The sequence below is a fragment of the Poromitra crassiceps genome (genome assembly GCF_964638095.1).
Source record: "Poromitra crassiceps genome assembly, chromosome: 25".
Taxonomy (NCBI): Eukaryota; Metazoa; Chordata; class Actinopteri; order Beryciformes; family Melamphaidae; genus Poromitra; species Poromitra crassiceps.
Genome location: NC_139649.1, coordinates 8,462,779 through 8,484,513, shown reverse-complemented (window position 1 = coordinate 8,484,513; position 21,735 = coordinate 8,462,779). Strand labels below are relative to the sequence as shown.

General features: G+C 44.9%; 1 protein-coding gene across 1 annotated transcript; it reads right to left on the bottom strand.

Annotated features, from left to right (window-relative positions):
- Positions 1–1,728: 1,728 nt before the first annotated feature.
- Positions 1,729–19,786, bottom strand: ptpra (protein tyrosine phosphatase receptor type A). The gene is made up of 20 exons (XM_083660672.1): positions 19,700–19,786; positions 18,968–18,982; positions 16,092–16,188; positions 12,264–12,337; positions 11,526–11,662; positions 10,652–10,742; positions 10,005–10,081; positions 9,856–9,892; positions 9,633–9,730; positions 9,007–9,126; positions 7,508–7,674; positions 7,236–7,371; positions 6,954–7,103; positions 6,506–6,599; positions 6,293–6,369; positions 6,010–6,144; positions 5,096–5,221; positions 4,603–4,754; positions 3,884–4,019; positions 1,729–1,978 (listed from the first exon to the last, which is right to left on the bottom strand). The coding sequence occupies exons 3-20, from the start codon at positions 16,169–16,171 to the stop codon at positions 1,904–1,906; spliced, it is 1,962 nt and encodes a 653-aa protein (XP_083516798.1). The 5' UTR covers positions 16,172–16,188; positions 18,968–18,982; positions 19,700–19,786; the 3' UTR covers positions 1,729–1,903.
- Positions 19,787–21,735: the final 1,949 nt, after the last annotated feature.

Below are 21,735 nucleotides of genomic sequence, written 5' to 3'. Positions count from 1 at the left end.
ACATGTGCTGAATGTCCGTAAACAAAGCCTGAAACACACTGGGTATCAGAAATTGGTTTATTTCTATGATGCAATAACCTACTGGAATTCATTATGATTGTGTCATCTCTGCTTTGGCATGTCGACACGATCAACAGTGTTGTTGATACTGCAACCTAGTTTGAAATAAATAACATTTTAGAGGTTCAACCTAAAAGGTAGACCAATGCTATACCTACCAACCTATACCTTATTTCTTTTCTGTATGGGAGAGAAAAACTATTTACATAAATTTACTACTTTCCCATTTTCTTGTCGGAGTCCTGTACGCATTGGTGCAAGAAAGATATCGGCGGAGAGTAAAACAGGTGTGTTGCACTGGATGTCTAAACATGCTGGTTGGTGAATTTCTGATTGGATCCAGAAGCTGAACATCTAAGAGGGCTTTGGCACTCGGCAGAGATGAAACAGTGACGTCGCGCCGTGTCCCTCCGCGAGTTCATGCTGCAAATCAAACACACACTGGTGTGTCCCAAGATGTGTGTCTTGGGACCAGGAGCTACGTCACAGTGATCCTGATCTTCAATCATGGCTGACCTTTGAACCCCTGACCCTTGCGACTCAATAGGGGGCAGAGTCATTGAAGAGAGTCGCGCCGATGGAAGTCCAAAATGATTGATCGTCACGTGACTCTCGCAGCCATGAGCTCCATTCTAGCTAGTTCCTAGGATAGTTCCAGGAAGTATGTGGTGGGCCATTTGAATGCATCAAATAATGCTGATAATATACAATTTGATCCTTAAAGTCTTACCCCTTCAAAGTACATCACAAACGGCACATTCTGCTGCAACTCTAACTAGTGCTGCTTAATCCAGAACCTTACTTCCGGGAACTATCGCAAAGTAAAAAAAACTGGTCCATTGGAGTGAATGGAGATGACGCAACTCTTACTATCTGAATGGCTGTGAAATTCTGTCATCTACTCTCCCTCACGCCAGTTGAAACACAGGTGGGCAGCATAACCCGAGAGAAAACCAGTCTCCATTGATTGATCCCTGTGTGTTATATGGACACATTTCACCTGTTTCCACTGGCGTGAGGGTAATGACAAGAGTTTTTTTTTTTTTTTTTTGGTGAACTGTTCCTTTAAAGGGCTCGGCTGATGCATTCGACAAGTAAATACGACCGCTACTGTGTACAGAAAAATAGCTCTGCAGTCTGTGTGTGTGTGTGCGTGCACGCGTGTGTCTGTAGGAGTGTCTAAAAGCAATCCAGGCTGGCTCTGCAATATCGACTTCTGGATTCTGCTGACCAGTCACAAGAAGCTACAGCGTGGATCCGGAGAGGCCAACAACTTTTTAAGTCTCGGTCCTTAAAAAAAAATAAAAAAAAATAAACAAAAAACACAAAATAGCCCCAAGCACCATTCCCTCGACTCTGGATTTTTGACATTAGCCTCTAAAGCATTAGATTTTATATTCATATATATTTATATATATTTATATATACCAATAAAATACATTACAAATACCACCCTAAAATGTAGCCAAACTCAAAACTGTGTCTGAAACCAAAGTAAAAAGATGCAACGCAGTAAGTATATATACATTTGGGGGGGGGAAGCGATGGGAAGGGGGTGAAGGGCTGTATTAACAAGACCAATATTACAAAATATTCAAGAGGGCATCTCAGTTATTTCCTCTGTCCCGACTGCCCTTCGCTTTTCTCTGTGCAGAGAGCTCTGTTCCCTTTTCCGCCGGGCAGTTCACCCAATCCACGCATCAAGTTGCGATGAGTTCTATATCCATCGGATGGGAATATGCAGCCGTGTCCTTGTTAATGTATGCATGTGTGTGTGTGTGTGTGTGTGTGTGTGCGCGCGCACACGTGTGTGTTTTTGTGACGTCCCATCCATGGCAGGTCCCTACTTGAAGTTGGCGTAGTCAGAAAAGGCGTCGATATATTCCTGGACCACTTTGTAGCAGAACTCGTACTGCTCCTGAGGAGGGAGGGAGGGAGAGGACACACGGCTTCATCAATTTGCAAATGTAACAAATATGCACAACTATTTTATGCCATTGCAGTACTTTGTTATTTGCATTCACATCATTTTGCCAGAACCATGCCCCAAAAAAAGGTTTTTTTTGGGCCCCTGAGACCAAACGGCCCCCGAGTTGAAGGTGGACCTTATGCACTTCATGATGGCCCAAGCCAAGGTATAGGCTAACAGGAAATAATAGTGGAAAAAAAGCTAGCAGAAAACATCCTGGGTTGGGGATCTGGCTCCCGGCCTATGCTGTAATTGCACAACAATCTGTGACTGCAGTACAGCAGCCTCCGTTGAAACTGTTGCCTCACTGGCCCATTTATTCTGATACATTAAGATAGTTCTTAAAAAAATATTTTCCACTTACAAGTCAAACTTTTCAGGCACACAGCTGAATGCAGCATACACTACATTTGGAAGAAACTGCTGATTGTATTTCTCCGATCCAAGCAATTAAACTTCCGACTAGATGGCTTTACGAGAGAGCAAACCTCCCCCAGTGCTAAACGATTTCCCCAACTTGCTGCTACATGCGAAGGCATCATTCCTATCACTTAACATTTTAAGTTAACTCAATTTGTTGACCCTAAACATACCCATAGGTTTTGGAATGAAGCATCTATCATCATTAGTTTCATAGTTATTGCTAAAAAGCGCTGTTTATTGGTGGAAATCCTAGATCACCAGCAGAATTACACAGACACACACACAAATTGTTCCTTGACTCAAGGCCGATCTGTCCACCAAATTAAATGGAAATTGGTTCAGACATTTTTTGAGATATCCTGTTGACAAACAAACTAATAGGGCCGAAAACAAAGCCTCCTTGTGAAGTAATAAATCAAATCTGTTGTTGATCTCTAAAGCCAACCTACAACCAGCTGTTGCATATTAAGAGAAACAAGACTAGGTCAAACCTAGTATATGCTGGACGGTGTGTGATAACACTAAGGCCAGAGGCGATGCATTCACGTGCGTATCCTGCATCCGTTTTGAGCGTCGGTCGTGCATGGCCTATCAAAATTCAGCCCAATCCGACCTGGGATGTGGGCGTGAGGTGGTTTCCAGGACATTCCAGGTGGTCCCAGCACTGTACAATCTTCCCCCGGATCATAGCACACTGCCATGCAAATCTTCAGCCCAATCCGACTGGGGGTGTGGGCGTGTACACAGACATACATTTTATTATATAGATTAATAATAATTATTATTATTAATATTGTGTTAGTTATGGATGGAATTATATTGAAAATAAATGATCCTCCTTTTTGCTGGGGAGCCACTGCAAGCCTCTCAAATATTAGGTTTGGACCTAGTCTTGTTTCGGGAAGGGGGAAAAACAAGGAATTTCACGTCATTTGCCATTTGAGACGTAGCGTTTCAGAGGCTGCAACACACGAAGCAGCACCTAATTCCATAAAATATCCACCGTTACTGGATCGCCTGTCATTCCCAGTCATTTTGCATGCAGCGGAGAGCTCGCTGTCTTGCTATAGGGACATTTGCAGGTTATGATTGAAGCGTACGCACACGCACACTTGGAGAAAAAAGTGGCGGAGGATCGTGTGCGTGAGCAATTGTGCGCCGGTATGCATGCGCCCTTCTCTCTGTCGCTCTCTGTTCCCAACCAATCATCACGCGGACCAAGCTGCCAAGTGACAAAGCCACAGCTGGCCCGGCCGTCTCCATTGTTAGAAATGATTATTAAATGGTTCCGCTTGTTAATTCTAAGTTTGAGAGCAAATGTGAGTCAAACAAACGGTTCACTTGTTAAAACAGGAGGCCAACTGGGGCACGTCGACAAACCCAGGAATGATCCCTATAAATGCTCAGCGAGGCATGCGGAGTCCTCCTCACCAGTGTCTGCACCATGTGTGGTCTCTGCAATCTGAGGCTCTTGACTGTCTGGAAAACATCCAGGATGCCCTCCGCCTTCACGCGCTCCAGGACTGTGCTCAACGCACAGAAGGTCCCCGTCCGGCCTGCACCCGCACTGTACACACACACACACACACACACACACACACACATTATCCGTCATCATACATGAACGTACACAAATAACTGCATTGTTCGAGCACAAGAACAGCAAAGCACACAGAGAAAAAGCCCATAACGTTGCGTGTGCACCTTTGAAAAGAAGCTCGAGGCACGGCAGCAGTTCTGATAGCAGTTAGAATGTCTCAAGGAAGAAGAGAACAATTCTACTGAGCAGCGTCTTCCTGTGACTTAAATAGCCTCAACATTTCCCCCCACACACACACACACACACGCACACACCCACACAGTAGTTTCCCACAAGTACAAATACAACAATCCATGTCAGGTTCGGGTGAAGTCGGTAAGAATGCCCTTCCATGTCGAGTGTTTTTGTGGAGCGATTTTAGGGGGAAAACGCAGATCCATGACCCACCATCATTTAGGTTAAAACACATTTTCTCTTCCATCGGTAAACATAAGCAGCGATATAGTGGCTGGACCAGGCTGCATCTGCAGGCTTACCTGCAGTGCACAGTGATGGGGTGGTTGTCAGGCTTACCTGCAGTGCACAGTGATGGGGTGGTTGTCAGGCTTACCTGCAGTGCACAGTGATGGGGTGGTTGCCAGACTGCTGCTGTTGCTTTTGCACCGCGGCGATGATGTTGATCATGCCTTTGCCGTCCGTGGGGATGCCCACCTCGGGCCAGCCGTGGAAATGGAACTGACGCACCACCCGAGCCTTGTTCTCCTGGACGGATGGAGAGGGGTGAGGGGGCGAGGAGGAGAGATTGGTGTGAGCCGATTTGGGCTTTGAAAAGCACAATTTAAAATCGGTCTGATTTTATTTGAGCTAAGCCAACTCTTTCCAAGAGGAAGGGCGGGCGGTCTTTTACCCAGCCTTGAGGAGAGTGAGTTATGCCTAGAACATGTCTGCAGTGTAGGATTTCTACAAACTGTCCAATAAAAACATAACAATATTTACACTTGATAATTTGAGATAGGCATGTCTGAAAAGATGCGACTGATGTGGAATGGGACTGAAAGAAGTATATAAATTAATTTAAATGAGGATGGCTCATCCTTCCTTACCCTGTTGTTGGTGACCAGGAGGTCTCGCACCGTGTAGCTCTCGCTCTCCTCCTCTCGTTTCAGCTCGATGGAGATGTCCCCGTGCACCATCACTCCGTCACTGGGCCAGTACTGAGCACACTTCTCCTGCAGGAACCAGAGGAGGAGACGTGGAAAATCACGCAACGAGAGATGGTGAGATAAAATGACCGGATACTTTCGAGATCTCAAAGTCCAGATGGTCTGGAGTTTTACTGTGTGTAGGCCGAGGTGAGTTCAAATCCATTGACAATTGTCCAAACAATAGCGATGAGCAGGAAACGAATCATTAAATGCGATAACAAAGAAGAAGAATGACACTGAGGCCAGAGGTCACTTGCTGCAATAGTTTTCTGAACATCCCATTCGGACAATGAACAATGAGTGATTGGTATGAGTGTGCAGTGCTAACAAAGACAAAGGTACCACTTTGTTTGGATAGTCCGCCTACAGAGCATTTGTCACATTTCAACAGCTTATTAGTTGACATTCAACTGTTTCACTTTTGGCCAATACTAATCCCGAATCCCGACCATTTATTTTCCTCAGTGTGGTGTCGACTTCAGCCATTTGGGCCAACGGATGGACCAAAAATTATTTATGTGCAATACATTTTGCTCCATTAGAGAGATCTAATATCCATATATTATGTGAGGAAAAATGCATTGATTTCATGATATGTTACACTGAACTATTGTAGTATACCGAGTAAATTCTCCAATATCAATATTCTAATTTTAGCCAGTTATCAGCCGGATACCCGATACCAGTGTTGGTATCCATGCATCCCTAGAGCTGACGCACGCACGCACGCGCACACGCACGCGCACACACACACACACACACACATATACGTATGCACATACGTACGCACACACACAAACGAGCAAACCTACCTGCCCCCTCTCTTCTAGCTCAGTGAGCATGACTATGGAGCAGCTTCTCCATTCCCAGATCATCCTCCAGAAGTCCTCTATGGTGTGCTGCAGGGGGCCCTGGCTGGCCATGTACGAGTCCTTCTGACGGTAGCCCTGTGACCAGCAGGAGACAGGAGAAGGGACGGGAGGTATGGAAGATACAGAGAGAGAGCGGGCAAAGGAGATATTTTAACACCTAATGGATCGACTGCACGGCTAAAATAATCTGCTCTCGTCTATAGGAAGATGCGTTGTCACTCACATCGATGAACGAGGAGTTAACGTAATCCGTGTTCTCCTCTCCTCGTTTGACGGGAATGATCACTCTGTTGAACTCGTCTGCAGGAGAAAGGCGTTTGTTTAAGACAGAGGGTTGGCACAGAGAAACCTCCTGTGGAAGTTCATCAACATGGCATCGATCACTATGTGTGCACACAATCAGCACCTCAGTCACACCCACATCGGCACCACTCACATGGAATGATCTGCAGGACTCGGTTCTTCTTCATGTTGGCGGGCAGGTTGCCTGTTCGCATCTTGTCGTTCTGGATCTTGATGGATGTCAATTTCTAGAAGAAAAGGTTACGAAAGTCACTATAGATTTTGTTTACTTTGTATCACAAAAAAAGTAATATTTTGGACAATAGATGCATTTGTGGTTAAATGAATAAAAGACAATAATGGATGTTTGTTACTAGACTAGGTAGAAGACTAAAAGGTGAAACGGTTGATCCTGTGGAGTCAAGCCAAAAAGTACTCCGGCACGTGATCGGCAAAGGACAAAAAAGCTGGAAAATATATAGTGCAGAGCATGACTCATCATATTATGGACCTGCATGATTGACGTGATGTTCAGGTCGGAAAGCAGGATTTCCTGATTAATCAGGAAGAATCACATCTCCGAGTACTATCCACACACACACCTTGAATTCAGTCTCCAGCCCCCCACATCCCGCTGCAGGCGAGGGGGCGTAGAGTTTGGCCAGGTGGGTCTCCAGAGAGGTCACCTCCAGCTCCGTGTCTCCATACAGGTAGTGCTCTAACAACGCCTGGAAGATGAACACATACTGCATCTGTGGGAGGGAGGGAGGGAGGGAGGAGAACAAGAGAGATCATTACATTGAATGCATGACATTATGGCAGTGCTTAATGCTAAATCTGGTAAGTGAATGATGGCTTCAGTGCTGTGTGGACTGTGGACATACGTCCGTCTGCACCATCTGACAGCGCTGGGCTCTGATCCTGGTGACGAAGCCAAACACGTCCACCTTCCTCTCCGTGTTCATCATGTCCAACATGGCGTCGATCACGATGAAGGTCCCCGTCCGCCCCACGCCCGCACTGACCGGGGGGGGGAAGACAGAAAGAGGTGAGTGGTCCCACATGTATGACCACAGACACCACAAATACAGTGAGCCAGGTGGAGGAGGTTGTCTCACACACACACACACACACACACAGACAGACAGACACTTACCTGCAGTGGACCACGATGGGCCCGGCATACTGGGGGTTGCAGTTCTTGACCTTCTTCAGGAACTTGAGCATGCCGATGGGGGTGAAGGGCACCCCGAAGTCCGGCCAGCTGGTGAAGTGGAACTGGGTGACGAGCCTCTGGGGCTTCTTCCCCGACACATCGCCCACCTGCGGAGACGCGATCAAAGCAGCTGGTAGAACGACGGCGACTGGTCAAACAGTGATGTGTGGCTACTGGCTATTCATTTGGCTCACTAGACTTTATTTCATGTTTGAATAACGGCATGTCCACAATCCAAATCTGTTTGAATGCAGCCAGTGTCTGCAGTGTGTACACTTAACGCTCCACACTCCACCAGTGCTTCCTCTCTATTCACTCAGCAGCAGTGTTGCATCACCGCAGCAGGAACACTACCACCACTGCTAGAGGAAATGGGAAACTAAAGTAACAGTATAGTTTAGACCAGGGGTTTTCAAAGTCTGAGACTGTGGGCCTCCCCCCCAGACCAAGCTTGGAATAAGGAGCCCCCCCCCCCCCCTCGCTCGATTCCTGGACGCCAATGGGATCATGATTGTTATTTGATCCCATAGGCTCTCGGCGATTGAGCCAAGATAGCCTGATATTGCTATTTGACATGCTTTAAGGTCCTTACACACCGAGCACGTTTTTTTCGTGCGATTATTTCGCACGTCAATAATATCTTCCGAACCTATATCAGTCAATGCAACCGTACACACCAACGGCGAAGGTTCGCCGAGCATTATTGCGGTGTTTATTTTTTCGAACCACGTCGACTTTTCAGAAATTCGCTTCCGACGTGTACACATCTGTGGCTGTGATTGACAGGTGGGTCAAAACCCGCATCGCAATTTCGTGCCGTATATTCGCATCGCTCTTGATGTGTAAGGACCTTTAGACTACACCAAATAATTTACATAAAAAGGTCTGTCTGAAGGCATTTATTTGTTTGTTTCTGTCAAATTCCCAAATTCAAAAATCTCTTTAACCAAATCACACACATTTAGGCTATTCTATGAGATCTACTTTTAATAACGAATGTAATACTATATTGTCACTTCCATTCACTGAGCCTCCCCTGAAACTGCTTGCAGCCCCCCTGAGGAGACCTGCCTCCCACTTTGAAAACCTCTGGTTTAGACTGTAGAGACTGAATGATAGTATAGTTTATGTATGGTTTTTTATGCTGCTGGGTACCCCCATGTGAAATAATAAAGTATATCTGTCTGTCTGTTTGTCTAAGACACAAAAGTGTCATCCTCATGTTTTATATGTAATTTTCTGATAAAATAATACAAATTAAAACACATTTTAGCACTCTGGCCTGCACTAGTATGACTGGGACAAGTCAGATAATTTGCAGGAACTGCTGATTCTTCTGTCCTAAATGCTCCGTCACCTTTTGTGTCGTCCACATTTCTTCTGAGGTCAAAATGAGAGTTAGAGTTCGGACACTGAGTCACATGGGGGAGTAACGGTACCTGCTGGATGCAGAACTTGCGGATGGTGTAGTCCACCAGAACCATCATGTCCTCTACAGACACGCGGATGTTCCCGTATGTCCAACAGCCCTGGTCCGGCCAGTACTGGGCACACTTACACTGCAACACAGAGGGCGGTTTAGTCTGCGGAGTATACACAGGGAAATAACAGCATCGTTTTATTTCAGTTTTTGGAACTACAGGAAGAGAACAATTCAAAATGTAAATATTGAGAACCCTTAATTTGCGCCAATCTTTGACAGAATGAGCGAGGAGCAGAAAACTGATTAAGGCAAAGTTATGATCTGTGCAGTGGCCTGTGCCGAAACGTCAACCCTGCTCGCACTGGTCACCATACGAGGATTCACACTTGAGTTTAAAAAGTGGACTGCTCCACAAACTGTACAGATGACACATTAACTGACATGTGTTAATGATAAAACGAACACACTGAAAGGTTGAGATAGTTTACTCATGCTTTACAAACTGTGTCATCCAGTCTTTCCCTCTCAATTTTACACACAAAATCTACAGGCAGTACAACAAATACATATGTTTTGATACTGTCCATACATCCTACAGGGTATATAAACACAATCATCCATGCTCCCTGTAGGCTTTCCTACCTCTTTTCTCTCCTTCAGATTGGTCACCATGACGATGGTGGCTGTGTTCTGCTCCCAGATCATCCGCCAGTAGTCGTTTACCGTTTCCTCTTTCGGCCCTGACAAAAAGACAGACGAGACAGTTAATAACTAATTAGTTTAGTTATTTAACAACTAAGTAGTTTAGTTATTAAATGGTCTGAAACTAGAGCACACAATTTTTCCTATGCCGGTTTTTTTTTACCTTGAGCTGCAATAAACTTATTCTTCTCTTGGTAACCCTATGAATGAAAGAGGATAGGTGAACAAAGATGTACACCAAGAGTTAGTGAGTGGCACCATTTGGGCTCAAGCTAGCACACAGTGTGGAGAAGATGCTGTATTCATACTAACATTTATAAAGGAGGCGTTGATGAAGTCGGAGTCGGGCACTCCCTCCAGAGATGAGAGGTGCACCCTGGAATGATCATCTGAAAGAGAGTGTTTCATTTTTACGTCTCATTTTCTTTTATTTATTTATTTATTTAGGAAGACCAAGAGTAGATGTTGACATCTTTAGATATACAAGTTGTATAAGTAAATCTATATAAGATTATATGGAGATATGTTGACAGATGTCAAATGGACAGTATTTATAGAATTTGGTCTTCCATTGTGATAATTTGTAAAATAAAAATGAAATAATAATAATAATAATAATGTACCAGATAATATAATTACAGGACTAAGTGATTTTTATCAATGTGTCAATAAAAATACATTTGAAAAAATAATTGAAAGAAAGTGCATGAAAAATGGAGAGAGAAAGCAAAGGAGGAGGAGGATGTGATGAGATCTGGAATTTTAATCACACTTTGGAGAATAAGATTTTTTTTTTTAGTTATTCATCACATTCATAAACTATGATAAGCCTAAGTACACCTCTTTGTAAAGTGGCTTTTGCTGCCAACGACAGCGTTTGATGTTTGCTCTGAGGCCCACTGATAAGTGGTGGTAAATGGCTTAATTGGCTGATAAGCCGTATCAAGAGTGTCACTCACATGGCAGGATGTTGACGTATCTGTTCTTTTCCTTGTTCTCCTCCTTGGACGCAGCGTCACACGATGCCTGGATGGGGCAGACCGGCAGTGCCTGGACACACAGACCAAAACATCGAGATAAGCGCAGAGCGGAGATACGTCCGGCCGCCTCGGTCTGAGGCGAGGAGGGAGATCTGAGGTTCCTCAGATCTCTCCTTTTTGATCCTACGCATCATTTCCTCCTTCCTCCATCTTTCTTTCCTCCATGTGGGACTCATGCAGGTGCTGCAGAAATAGGCTGATTAACTGACAAATGGAATAGGGTGAGATATCGGTCCTTTTTACACCAAAGGACCACAATGGAAATAAGCCCTGGGCTGCTTTGTGTTATCCTTGACGGCTTGTACATATGCTTTTGTGTATGCTTATTTATTTTGCCTCCTTTGAGCTGATGAAATGTATACCTGTGGCATTTAAGACGTGTCAAATAAATTCATTCATTCAGACATGCCTTTATCCTAAGCAAGTTTAAAGAGTCTGGGAAGCTACTGATCGAGGTTGATGTTGTTCTGATTGGAGGTTTAGGGCCTTGATTGATTGTAATAAAAATAGAGTCCGCACACTGGCAGCTGCTCCCAAATATTTATTTGACCACAAAAAATTGTGACGTTTCGGGCAAAGCCCTTCCTCAGACAATTGATTGATTGTGTCTCATTTTGAATGTTATTTTTCTTGGTTTTGTCCACTAGACCACTTATTTACTAACCAGTTAGCTAGCTTGGAATCAAGAACTGGACATGCCTCGCTGCAAAGGTATGATACAACTATTCAGGTCTAGGGTGAATCTCAGGCTGACTGATATCACAGAGGGTGCGGGGGTATGCGTGCGCCATACATTAAACTCCTCCCTGAAGAGCTTGTTGTCGTCAGCCATGCGACGGTTCATCTCCTCCTCCAGCTTGTCGACAGGAAGGGGCGGGTACTTCCTGTTTGTGCTGGGCGAACGGGCCAATAGTGGCACACTCTGGAGTTCTGGAGCCAGCAAGCAGTCGGGGAAGGGAGGCAAAAGGAGAGGAAAGAGAGGAGGGAAGGAACGGGAGGAGAGAGATAGGTGGAGATACAAACATGAGGGGTGGGTGGGAGGTGAGAAAGTGAGAGTGAGAGAGAGAGAGACACACACACACACACACACACACACACACACACAGACAGACAGACAGACAGAGAGAGAGAGGGTGTCAAAGATCCACTACTAAATAGACTACTAGTAGATCTGATCATTCACTGTCTTTAAAGAAAATGCCCACCAGAGGGCGATATGGTCCAGCGCTGCCACATGCAGTATTGCTGCAGCTAACTTCAGCTGTGTTGGTTAGGTAATCAAACTGAACAAAAGCCTTCTGTCAACAGTCAACCAGTGATGTTATCATTTAGAAGAGCAAGATCAATCCAATCTTATCGGAAAGAAAAACCCCTGGTGTGACAAGTCGGATCAGGCCAGGCTGCGCTACAGAAGAACCGCACACACTTGTTGCTATGACGCAGAATAAACAAAAATGAGGAAATGCATGAATATGTACGGTCACATCTGCCCCGACACGCGTAATCACACCGACACACGTGGGTGTTTTACCTGTGTCATCTGATCTGCCGTTGGTCAGTCTGAAGGAGTTGGAATGGCTGCCCGCCTGCTTGTACTTTTTAAACCTGTCAACAGAGATGGGAAAAGTATAAAGTACACACATTCTTTACTTAAGTAGAAGTACAGTTACTTGTCTAAATGAAGACTCTGGTAAAAGTACTACTGATTCAACTTGTTTAATCAAGTAAAAGTACAAAATTACAAGCTCTGAAATGTAATCAAGTATAAAAGTGAAAAGTACTTCTCCCGGCTGTTTCTGTGCAAAGCTAACTGAACCTCACGTCATATTAAGATAAACAGAATTTCTGGGGTGGAGACTGGAGATGATGAACCGAGCACACACGGACACACTCCAAAGTAGTAGGATTGGCTACAGGTGGTGTCTGCTGATGATGTATAATCTCTGGTCCTGGATTTGTTTGAAACACAGTCACTGAAGAACTAAATCTAGGAAATGAAAATAAATAAACTGACTCCCTTCAAGCTTCAAATCGGTTTTGGTGGCGCACAAAGTCCATCATCAATTGTGTTAGTGGTAGGGAGTGGAGTTGGTTCAGGTGATGTGTGCCCAGCACTTGGCGGATCCGGATCCGACACACGTGGGGCCAGACTGCGAGGACATCTCCTGGCCTGCAGAAAGACACAGAGCGTTGGGATCCGCCCTCTGCTCCAGCTGTGCCTGCACTGTGGTCAACAGGGCGGGGTCAGCGCCATGGTCCAGCAGCAGCTGGACGAAGGCCGTGTTGCACCTGTAATGCAGCACCACCTCCAGCAGGAGAGAAGCCACGTCACGGGTCAGAACGCCAGTGGCCTGGAGCAGCAGGCGGAAGCAGTCCAGGTGGTTGCGTTCAGCACTGATGTAGAGAGGGGTGCCTGAGTCGTGTATGCTTCTGTTGGGGTCGGCTCCGGCTTCCAGGAGGACCCAGACACAGTCCAGGTGACCGTGGTACACGGCCCAGGTGAGAGGCGTAAAGACACCCTCATCAGCTAGGTCTGCCTTAGTCTCGGCTCCCAGACGTTTGATGAGCTGCGCCACCAAACGTCTGGGAATTTCACTGTCAGAAACTGTCTGTCCGAGCCCGGCGAGAACCGCCGGCAGCAGACACGCCTACATTTATTATTAGAATTTTATTTGGTAGCGGCAATGCCATTTATCATAGTCCTAACACAGAGCATGAAGCTGATATGCTCCAAACAAAATTTATAGCTGTGGTTTATTTTACAATCATTTTTCCTACCCGGAAGTGGTCCGCTTGATACTGTGAACTTGTGTGAAGTCATCAGCAGCTCTGTAACGTTAGCCTCGGGAGTCGGGTTTATCGCTGGGGGAAAGACCTCTAGCCGCCGGGGCCGGATGAAACACGTCCTATTAACAGGTTATGTTTGTTTCTAAGTGATTAATATGTTTCTCCGCAAATGCATTCTGCATGAGAACTGCCCCCAGAAAGCAGGCCCGCCCACAGCACTCATGATTGGTTCTCCGATGCAAGGCTTCCAACAGCGCCACCTAACGTTATGCAAAGATTTAAATAGTAATATTCTCAGTCTTACAGGAGTGAAACGGATTAAGACTGAGGGCTGAGTCTAGGTCTGCCTGGGCTCCCTGTGTGATCAGGTAGTCCACACAGGCAGCATGTCCCCACCAGGCTGCCAACACCAGAGGGGTCCAACAACACCCATAAAAACACTGCTCATTGATCTGCCTTCTGAAGTGGTCTTCCTGCAGCAGGCTCCTCAGGGTGTCCAGGTCTCCTGACCTGCCTTCTGAAGCGGTCTTCCTGCAGCAGGCTCCTCAGTGTGTCCAGGTCTCCTGCACTGATGGCATCGTGGAGCCGCCTGTCGTCATGCCCTGCTCCAACAGCCATTCCTTCAGATCTGTCACTGTGCCACACCCACTTGTATGCTATGTCTCAAACAGAAGACACTGCCAGGTGGGAAATGTTGAATTATCGTACCCGAGGGTCAAAATTATCGTTTTTGGAGGGAAATTATTCTACGTGTGCCTTCTTCTTTTTGGTGTTTTATGGCAGTTGGCATCCTCAATGTTGCAGTACCACCCTCTGACATCACTATTGCTTGAGGGACATCACTGATGACATCACAATTGCTCGAGTGACATCACTGATGACATCACAATTGCTCAAGTGACATCACTGATGACAACACAATCCCTATGACATCACCGATGATGTTACAAACAGACACAGCCCGCAAAATCGTGACTACCCACCGCCCGCCCACTTAGGCAATTTTAATTATGAAGATGATGAAGATGATCATGATGATGATTTAAACCTAATTTTTAAAATCACACCAAAACAACCTTCAACTTTCCATGTTAAATTAGGTGCTTTTTACTTTTAAAGTACATTTTACACCAGTAAGTACTAAAGGAACAGCAAAGCACTCTATGCATGTACCACTGAACTAAAATTACTTCGTCCTAGGGGACATGAATGCATGATTGGCTGCAAAGACGTTGTGAGAAGATGTCAGACAGACATAGGATTCATATTAATATTGATTACAACTAAGTGTCACAAGATGATCAAATTATCGTACATTTTGGGGAATTTGGCATTATTGATCGTACATCGTAGAGGGCAAAATTATCGTACAAATACGATAATCTATCTACGGTATATCAATTTGGCAATGTGGGCTCTGTTCTCTGTCTGTTCTGTTTACATTTTTGTCCGACTGATGAAGTAATCACTTCAGTGATGTCATAAATCACTGATGATGTCATAAGTGATGTCATCATCAGTGATACCACTTGAGTAATTGTGCATTGAGACACTCATAATGCACTTCACTTCACAGTCTTCAGCTTGGCCAGGTTTATTGGGAGAGCTTGGAAACTCAGAATGGATACAGTAAGTTGTTTATCTGAATATATGACTCTGTCTTGTTTATGTTTTGGTTGAACTTGTAACTTGCTTCTTAATTTGTTTGTATTGTTGGAAAGTACAGTAATACAGACATCTCTGCCTTTCAAACAACATGCAAAGACATTCAGTGTATGTTCTCACACAGATAGATACACACACACACACACAGTCACACACACCTTGCCCCAGTCTCCCAGCAGAATGTCAATCAATCATTGTAACAGCAGCACATTAGGCATTCGCCGCAGGGCTCTTTTTTTCCATTTCTCCAACTTTATTTTTGGCAAGTCTGCACAGTGTTGTGGCGCACGCATCCCTGGGTATGAGTCTGCACAGTGTTGTGGCGCACGCATCCCTGGGTATGGACTACAACTGATTTTTCTCCCCAATTGTACCCAATTTCCCCCCCCTGCGGCCCGGTCGCTGCTCCACCCTCTGCCGATCTGGGGAGAGCCGTAGACTAGCACCATGCTTCCCCGACACATGCGCAAGCCGCTTCTTCACCTGACAGCGGGTAGCTTCACCGACAGGACGTAGCACGCGGGAGGATCACGCACCAGTTCCCTTCCGCCCCGACCGACCAGAGGTCAGTCGACCGGGAACACAGACATACCCCTAATCTGGCTTCCCACCCGCGGACACAGCCAATCGTGCCTGTATGGACGCCCGACCAAGCCTGATGTAACACGGGGGCGCGAACCTGCGACCCTCGTGTTGGTAGGCAGGAAAACTACTAGAACTTATATTAATTATGAATCTGAAATGTGGATCGTTAGTTAATGAGACATCGATATCGGCCTTGGTTTGTCTTGAATTCGGACTTTGCTTCTGCTGCTGCAGTGACGAAGCTTCCCCACACACAGATCATTCAAGTTTCCCTCTCATCTCATTTCCATAATTATATGACATCGTCCAGACATTTCCCCACCTGAGCATGTAGAGGATGATGATGATGAAGACGATGACCAGCAGGGAGGACAGGGCCACCATCACCGCTATGATTGGCATCTCATCAGACGGGTTGTCTTCTTGGTCAGAGACAGAGAGAGAGAAGGGTGATTGGGGGGGGATTTAATGGTTTATACTGTAACGGAGCACAAAGCAGTCAGGTCAAATCACAAAGGTATCAGTAGTAGGGGGTGAGTAGTTTAGGGGGTGAGTAGTTGAGTACAGCGTTCATTGTACAAATGTGTAACACATTTTAGCAGATTTTTTTTTTTTATACAATATGTCTCTGAGCTGCAGAATGAATATTAGCAAAGTTGACAAAATACTGCGGTGCCCAATCTCAAAGGTCCAGCAGCTGTTCAATGTCCAGAAACCACAGAGTTTTCAAATTACGCCCAGTCAGACAGAACTTAAGACAGCTAGGCATATTTTTTTTTAATTTTGTAAAAACATCGCGATGTAGGTATGAAACAAAAAAGACTTCCAAGGTCATCAGGTGACCTCTGCTTCTGCCAACGAACGGCAGCGTGCGACGTTCTTCTCCGGCGGACCAGTAATGGTTTTCCATGTTAATATTTCATTGGCTGTGTGAGGAAAAAGGCTAAATGGAGATGGAGCGAGGGCGACAGGCTGTGTGCAGATACATCACTTTTTAACCGATAGGGTCAACCCTCTGCCTCCATCTGCTTATACCCAGCGCACGGCAACGCACGCAGTATGACAGCCATAAGACGCTACCCATGTGCGTTTGTGCTGTTAGTTGTGAAGTCAATGTGAATTATTCAGAATGTCAACATTACATACACTCTTGTCTTACTGGTCACGAAGAACCCAGAAACCATGGAGGCCTACAGATCTTTTTCCTTAGAGTAGCCCTGCTCATTGGTGACAGAGTCTTATGTGTCATGCACGGAGCCAAGGTGTGTAGGCATAGGCTTAATTAACATTATAAATTAGGGCATTAGATGGAGCAAAGTGATCAATTATTTGGGATACGATACAGCGGATTACAATGGCTGATCAATTGGTATACATTTCCACTGTGGTCACGAGCTACTGATTGCTAGTAGTCGTGGTTGTCCGGGTAACATTTCACTACTGTAGTTAGTTATAACAGTTAGATATAACACATGCCCAAACAGCAGCGTGCCATTTATGGAAAAGAAGCTGTCTGTCACATGGTTGTTGTTACTAGGGCTGCAACGAACGATTATTTTCATAATCGATTAATCAGTCGATTATTTTCTCGATTAATCGATTTGTTGTTTTGGTCTATATAATGTCAGAAAATGGTAGCAAATGACGATCAGTGTTGTTTCCCAAAGGCCAAGATGACGCTCTCAAATGTCTTGTTTTGTCCACAACTCAAAGATAATATCAGTTTACTGTCATGATACAGGAGTAAAGAAACCAGAAAATATTCACATTTAAGAAGCTGGAATTCGAGAATTTAGACCTTTTCTCTTAAAATTGCACTCAAAACGATGATCAAAATAGTTGTCGATTAATTTTTCGTCGATCGACTAATCGATTGATCGATTAAATCGTTGCAGCTCTCGTCGTTACATCGTTGGTGTTGAGAGGCGATGAAAAAAAAATGGTGCCGGCTGTGGATCTACTTTAAAAAGAAAATCGAGCTAGCTGTGGCATTCCGAAGCAAACATGCCGGCCGTTCCCAAAGAATGCATCATTTGACTGCATGCTCCCCGTGCGCTTTCTGAGCAAAGTCGTCTGGAATGCTGCCCGGTTATGTTGCATGTTTCACGCACAATTCCCAAGGAGTTTTCAGTGTTCTCGCTTGGACAATGTGCACATTGAGCAGCGCATCAGCACAACAGGCTGTGGGCATCATGAGGAACTGACGCAGCAGCAGTGACGGCTCTAATGCCATCGAGCACAGCTCATAGCTGGCCACAGAAGGTCCACACAAGACATCCAGCGGGAGACAATGGAGCAACTACATAACACCTATGAACTGACAAGAGATTATGTTATAGAATGGACTATATAGCGATGACGTCCCAATTGTTGCATTTTTGTTTTTTTTACCCGCAATGTATAGTGAGTGTTTGCCCCTCCATAGTTTCCCTAATCTTCTTCAAAATCCAATCTTATTGGAGGAAAAGGTCAAAGGGGAGGAGTCACCCGGGCCTTCTGATGAGTTTGAAAGCAAAGCTGAGACCAAGGACCAATGTTGCACATGGCAGCATTATATTAGACAAATTGAAAATGATGGAGTTATGTAGGACTGGACAATATATCGATATTAAATCGATATCGTGCTATGAGACTAGATATCGTCTGAGACTTGGGATATTGTAATATGGCATACGTGTTGTCTTTTCCTGGGTTTAAAGGCTGTATTACAGTAAAGTGATGTGATTTTCTCAACTTACCAGACTGTTCTAGCTGTTCCATTATTTGCCTTTACCCACTTAGTCATTATAGCCAGATTACTGATTTTTTTTTTTTAAATCTCATTGTGTCAATATTTTGTGAAAGCACCAATAGTCATCCCTACAATAGGTCGCCATGGTAAATAAGAATTTGTTCTTAATGACTTACCTGGTTAAATAAAAGGTTAAATAAATAAATAAATAAATAAATAAAACAATATTGTCGCAATATCGATATTGAGGTACTACTAGTATTTGGTAAAAAAATAAATAATTGGTATTTGATTTTGTCCAATGTCCATATCGCCCAACCCTTGAGTTATGATGACATTTGTGAAGTGAATGGTACAGCTCCCATGTTCCTTAGTGTGTCATAGACCTCCACTTTAAGTATGTGTTCAGAAACCTGGCTTGCATGCATACAAAACTCCTCAATAGAAACACAGTTTTGGTTTCTTACCTGGATCCTCATAACCTGTGAAAGAGATCAAAAGACCAGTGTTACAATCATGTTTATATATACACATAATAGCTCCACCAGATGCACTTTACATTGACTTGACATGGGTGCACAATGTAATCACAATGTAATCACAACAATGTAACAATGTAACAACAATGTAATCATAATCACTCTCACACAAGCGTGTATTATGATACTCGTGGGACCTTCACTGACACCATTGATTCTCCACTACATAGTACACACCAACCATAACCTAACCCTTAATTCTGACCTTAAAAAGGACAAATCCACCATAAAACACTGTTAAAAACACAGCTACTGGCCATGGCCCCTGCATTTCTGGGTCAAGTTTGCCGTTTGGTGTGTATGTCGGTGGAGGGCAAAATGATGAGTCTAGAAAGAAGCCCCCTGCTCTTTCATTCTGACTGACATCAAAAGGTGATATTTATGTTTGATGTTTTAGATCACTGAAAGATGTTCTGCTATCAAACTCCAGTTTGGCTTCTGGAAATATCTGAATGAGATTGCCCAGAAATGCAAGCTACATCGCCAAAAGCAGTTTTTTTTGGGGGGTGGATTTTTACTTTGAAGATGTGGGGGCTGGCAAAGATTCCTCTCTTTAGACAATTTTTCTCATATGTCTATCCCTGAGTTGACAGTATTGGGTCCTCATAAGTGTAGAAAAACTAGACACACACACACACACGCACACACATGCACGCTCACCCGGGGTGCTAGCGTCTGGTGTGTATTCTGTGGTGACCTCCAGGCGGTAGTCTGGGTCTGTCTCCTCATCAGTACTGGGGTCTGGAGTGGGCGTGTCAGGAGACGAGGCTTCCGTCCTGTTCTCCCCTCCTCCTCCTCCTCCCCTCGCCCTCCCCCCGCCCTGCGTGGTGGGGGGAGGGGGAGGCTCAGTGCCCGGTGGCACCTGAGGGCCATCGGTAGGGGGCGGGGGAGGAGGGAGGGGTGTCACGGTGGGACCCGCCGGCGGCACGACCGCCGGGGCGGTTGTTGTGGTCGTCGTCGCCGGGGGGGTTGGTGGCGGGGCGAGCGTTGTGGGCGGGTCTGTGGGGGCGGGCGCGGGCGCGACTGTGACGTTGAGGGAGGGAGCGATGGGAGGGTCCGTGGGTTTGACGGTGACGATTGGGGGGTCTGGAAAGAGGAAAGACAACATGGGGAATCCTTAGTGGGCCAAGGAGAGCATTTTACAATTTTAGACTTTGAGCATTCCAAAGTGCTGAAGGCATTCGATTTGAGTGGACGTGCTTCGTACTTGTGATGGGGGGAGGGTCCTGGGCAGAAGCCCCCAGGGCTAGACCAAGCAGCAGGAGCAGGGGAGACACACCCATTCTGCCCTGCAGGGAGGACACACAACACAAGGGACAAGATTTGTATTAGGCAAAGACAACGTCCAATCTCAATTAGATTAAGAAAAAGACAATTAACCCCCCCCCCCCAATAACAACAACAACAACAAACAAACAAACCAACCAGGGTTTGTCTATTTTATAATCAAATTATTTTTTAGCTGGGGAAGGGGGCAAATTTCAAAATGCAGGATGGCAGAGGGCCGACATTTGGCATGTAGCTTGTGTGTGTGTGTGTGTGTGTGTGTGTGTGTGTGTGGGGGGGGGGGGGGGGGGGTCAATTTCAATTGCAGTGTGGCAGAGGTAGATTAGGGTGTGATTTGCATATGTGGCACAGATTTGCATAATGTGGTTGCAGGCAGCTATTGCGAAATCGCCTATCTTGATCCCACATGCTCAATTATGGAAGGTAACACTTATAAATGTAGTTTTTAAATATAAATGGAGTACTTGCATAGTGTAGTTTGTATGTGTAGTTTGCATAGTGTAGTTTGTATGTGTAGTTTGTTTGTATAGTGTAGTTTGCATAGTGTATTTTGTATGTGTAGTTTGTACGTGTAGTTTGTATGTGTAGTTTGTACGTGTAGTTTGTATGTGTAGTTTGTATGTGTAGTTTGTATATGTAGTTTGTACGTGTAGTTTGTACGTGTAGTTTGTATGTGTAGTTTGCATGTGTAGTTTGTATGTGTAGTTTGCATGTGTACTTTGTGTAGTTTGTATGTGTAGTTTGTATGTGTAGTTTGTATGTGTAGTTTGCATGTGTACTTTGTGTAGTTTGCATGTGTACTTTGTGTAGTTTGTATGTGTACCGTAGTTTGTATGTGTGTAACGTACCTTAAGGAGCGAAGTTGGCATCAATCACTCATTCGCACAGCGTGGTCCTACACAGCAAACAGAAAAAAAGTCATTTAGTATCGGGGAAAGGTTCTAATTTTTTCTTCCGCTTCAACTTTTTATTCATCTTTATTGAAACGACTGGAAATTTGACAACAATATTTCCCGATCGCACCGTCTGTCCACCAAACTGTAAAGAACGTTGCTCAGTCAGTGCTCACTCTTTGTCTGTACTGTCCCTCATATCCAGGCGGTGCTCAGTCAGTATGGATATGAAGAATACAGGACAGTATTATTCAGAGACATGCTGAGGGCGAGCAGAATATAGATATGGTCCAAAAATCCATAGGAAGCAGGGAGAGATTGTGACGAAAAAGCAAGCTGCATAGAAAGCAGAGCATTTCCTTAAAGTCAAAAGAGGACGATCACATGTGTTTTTCTGGACTGGTTAAAGGAGACTGGAAAATATAAAGATACAAAGAAGAAAAAATGAAGAAAAAACACGTAATAACGTGTTATGCGTTTTGCTCCAAGTTTCTCCAACAACACTTCAGTTTGCGT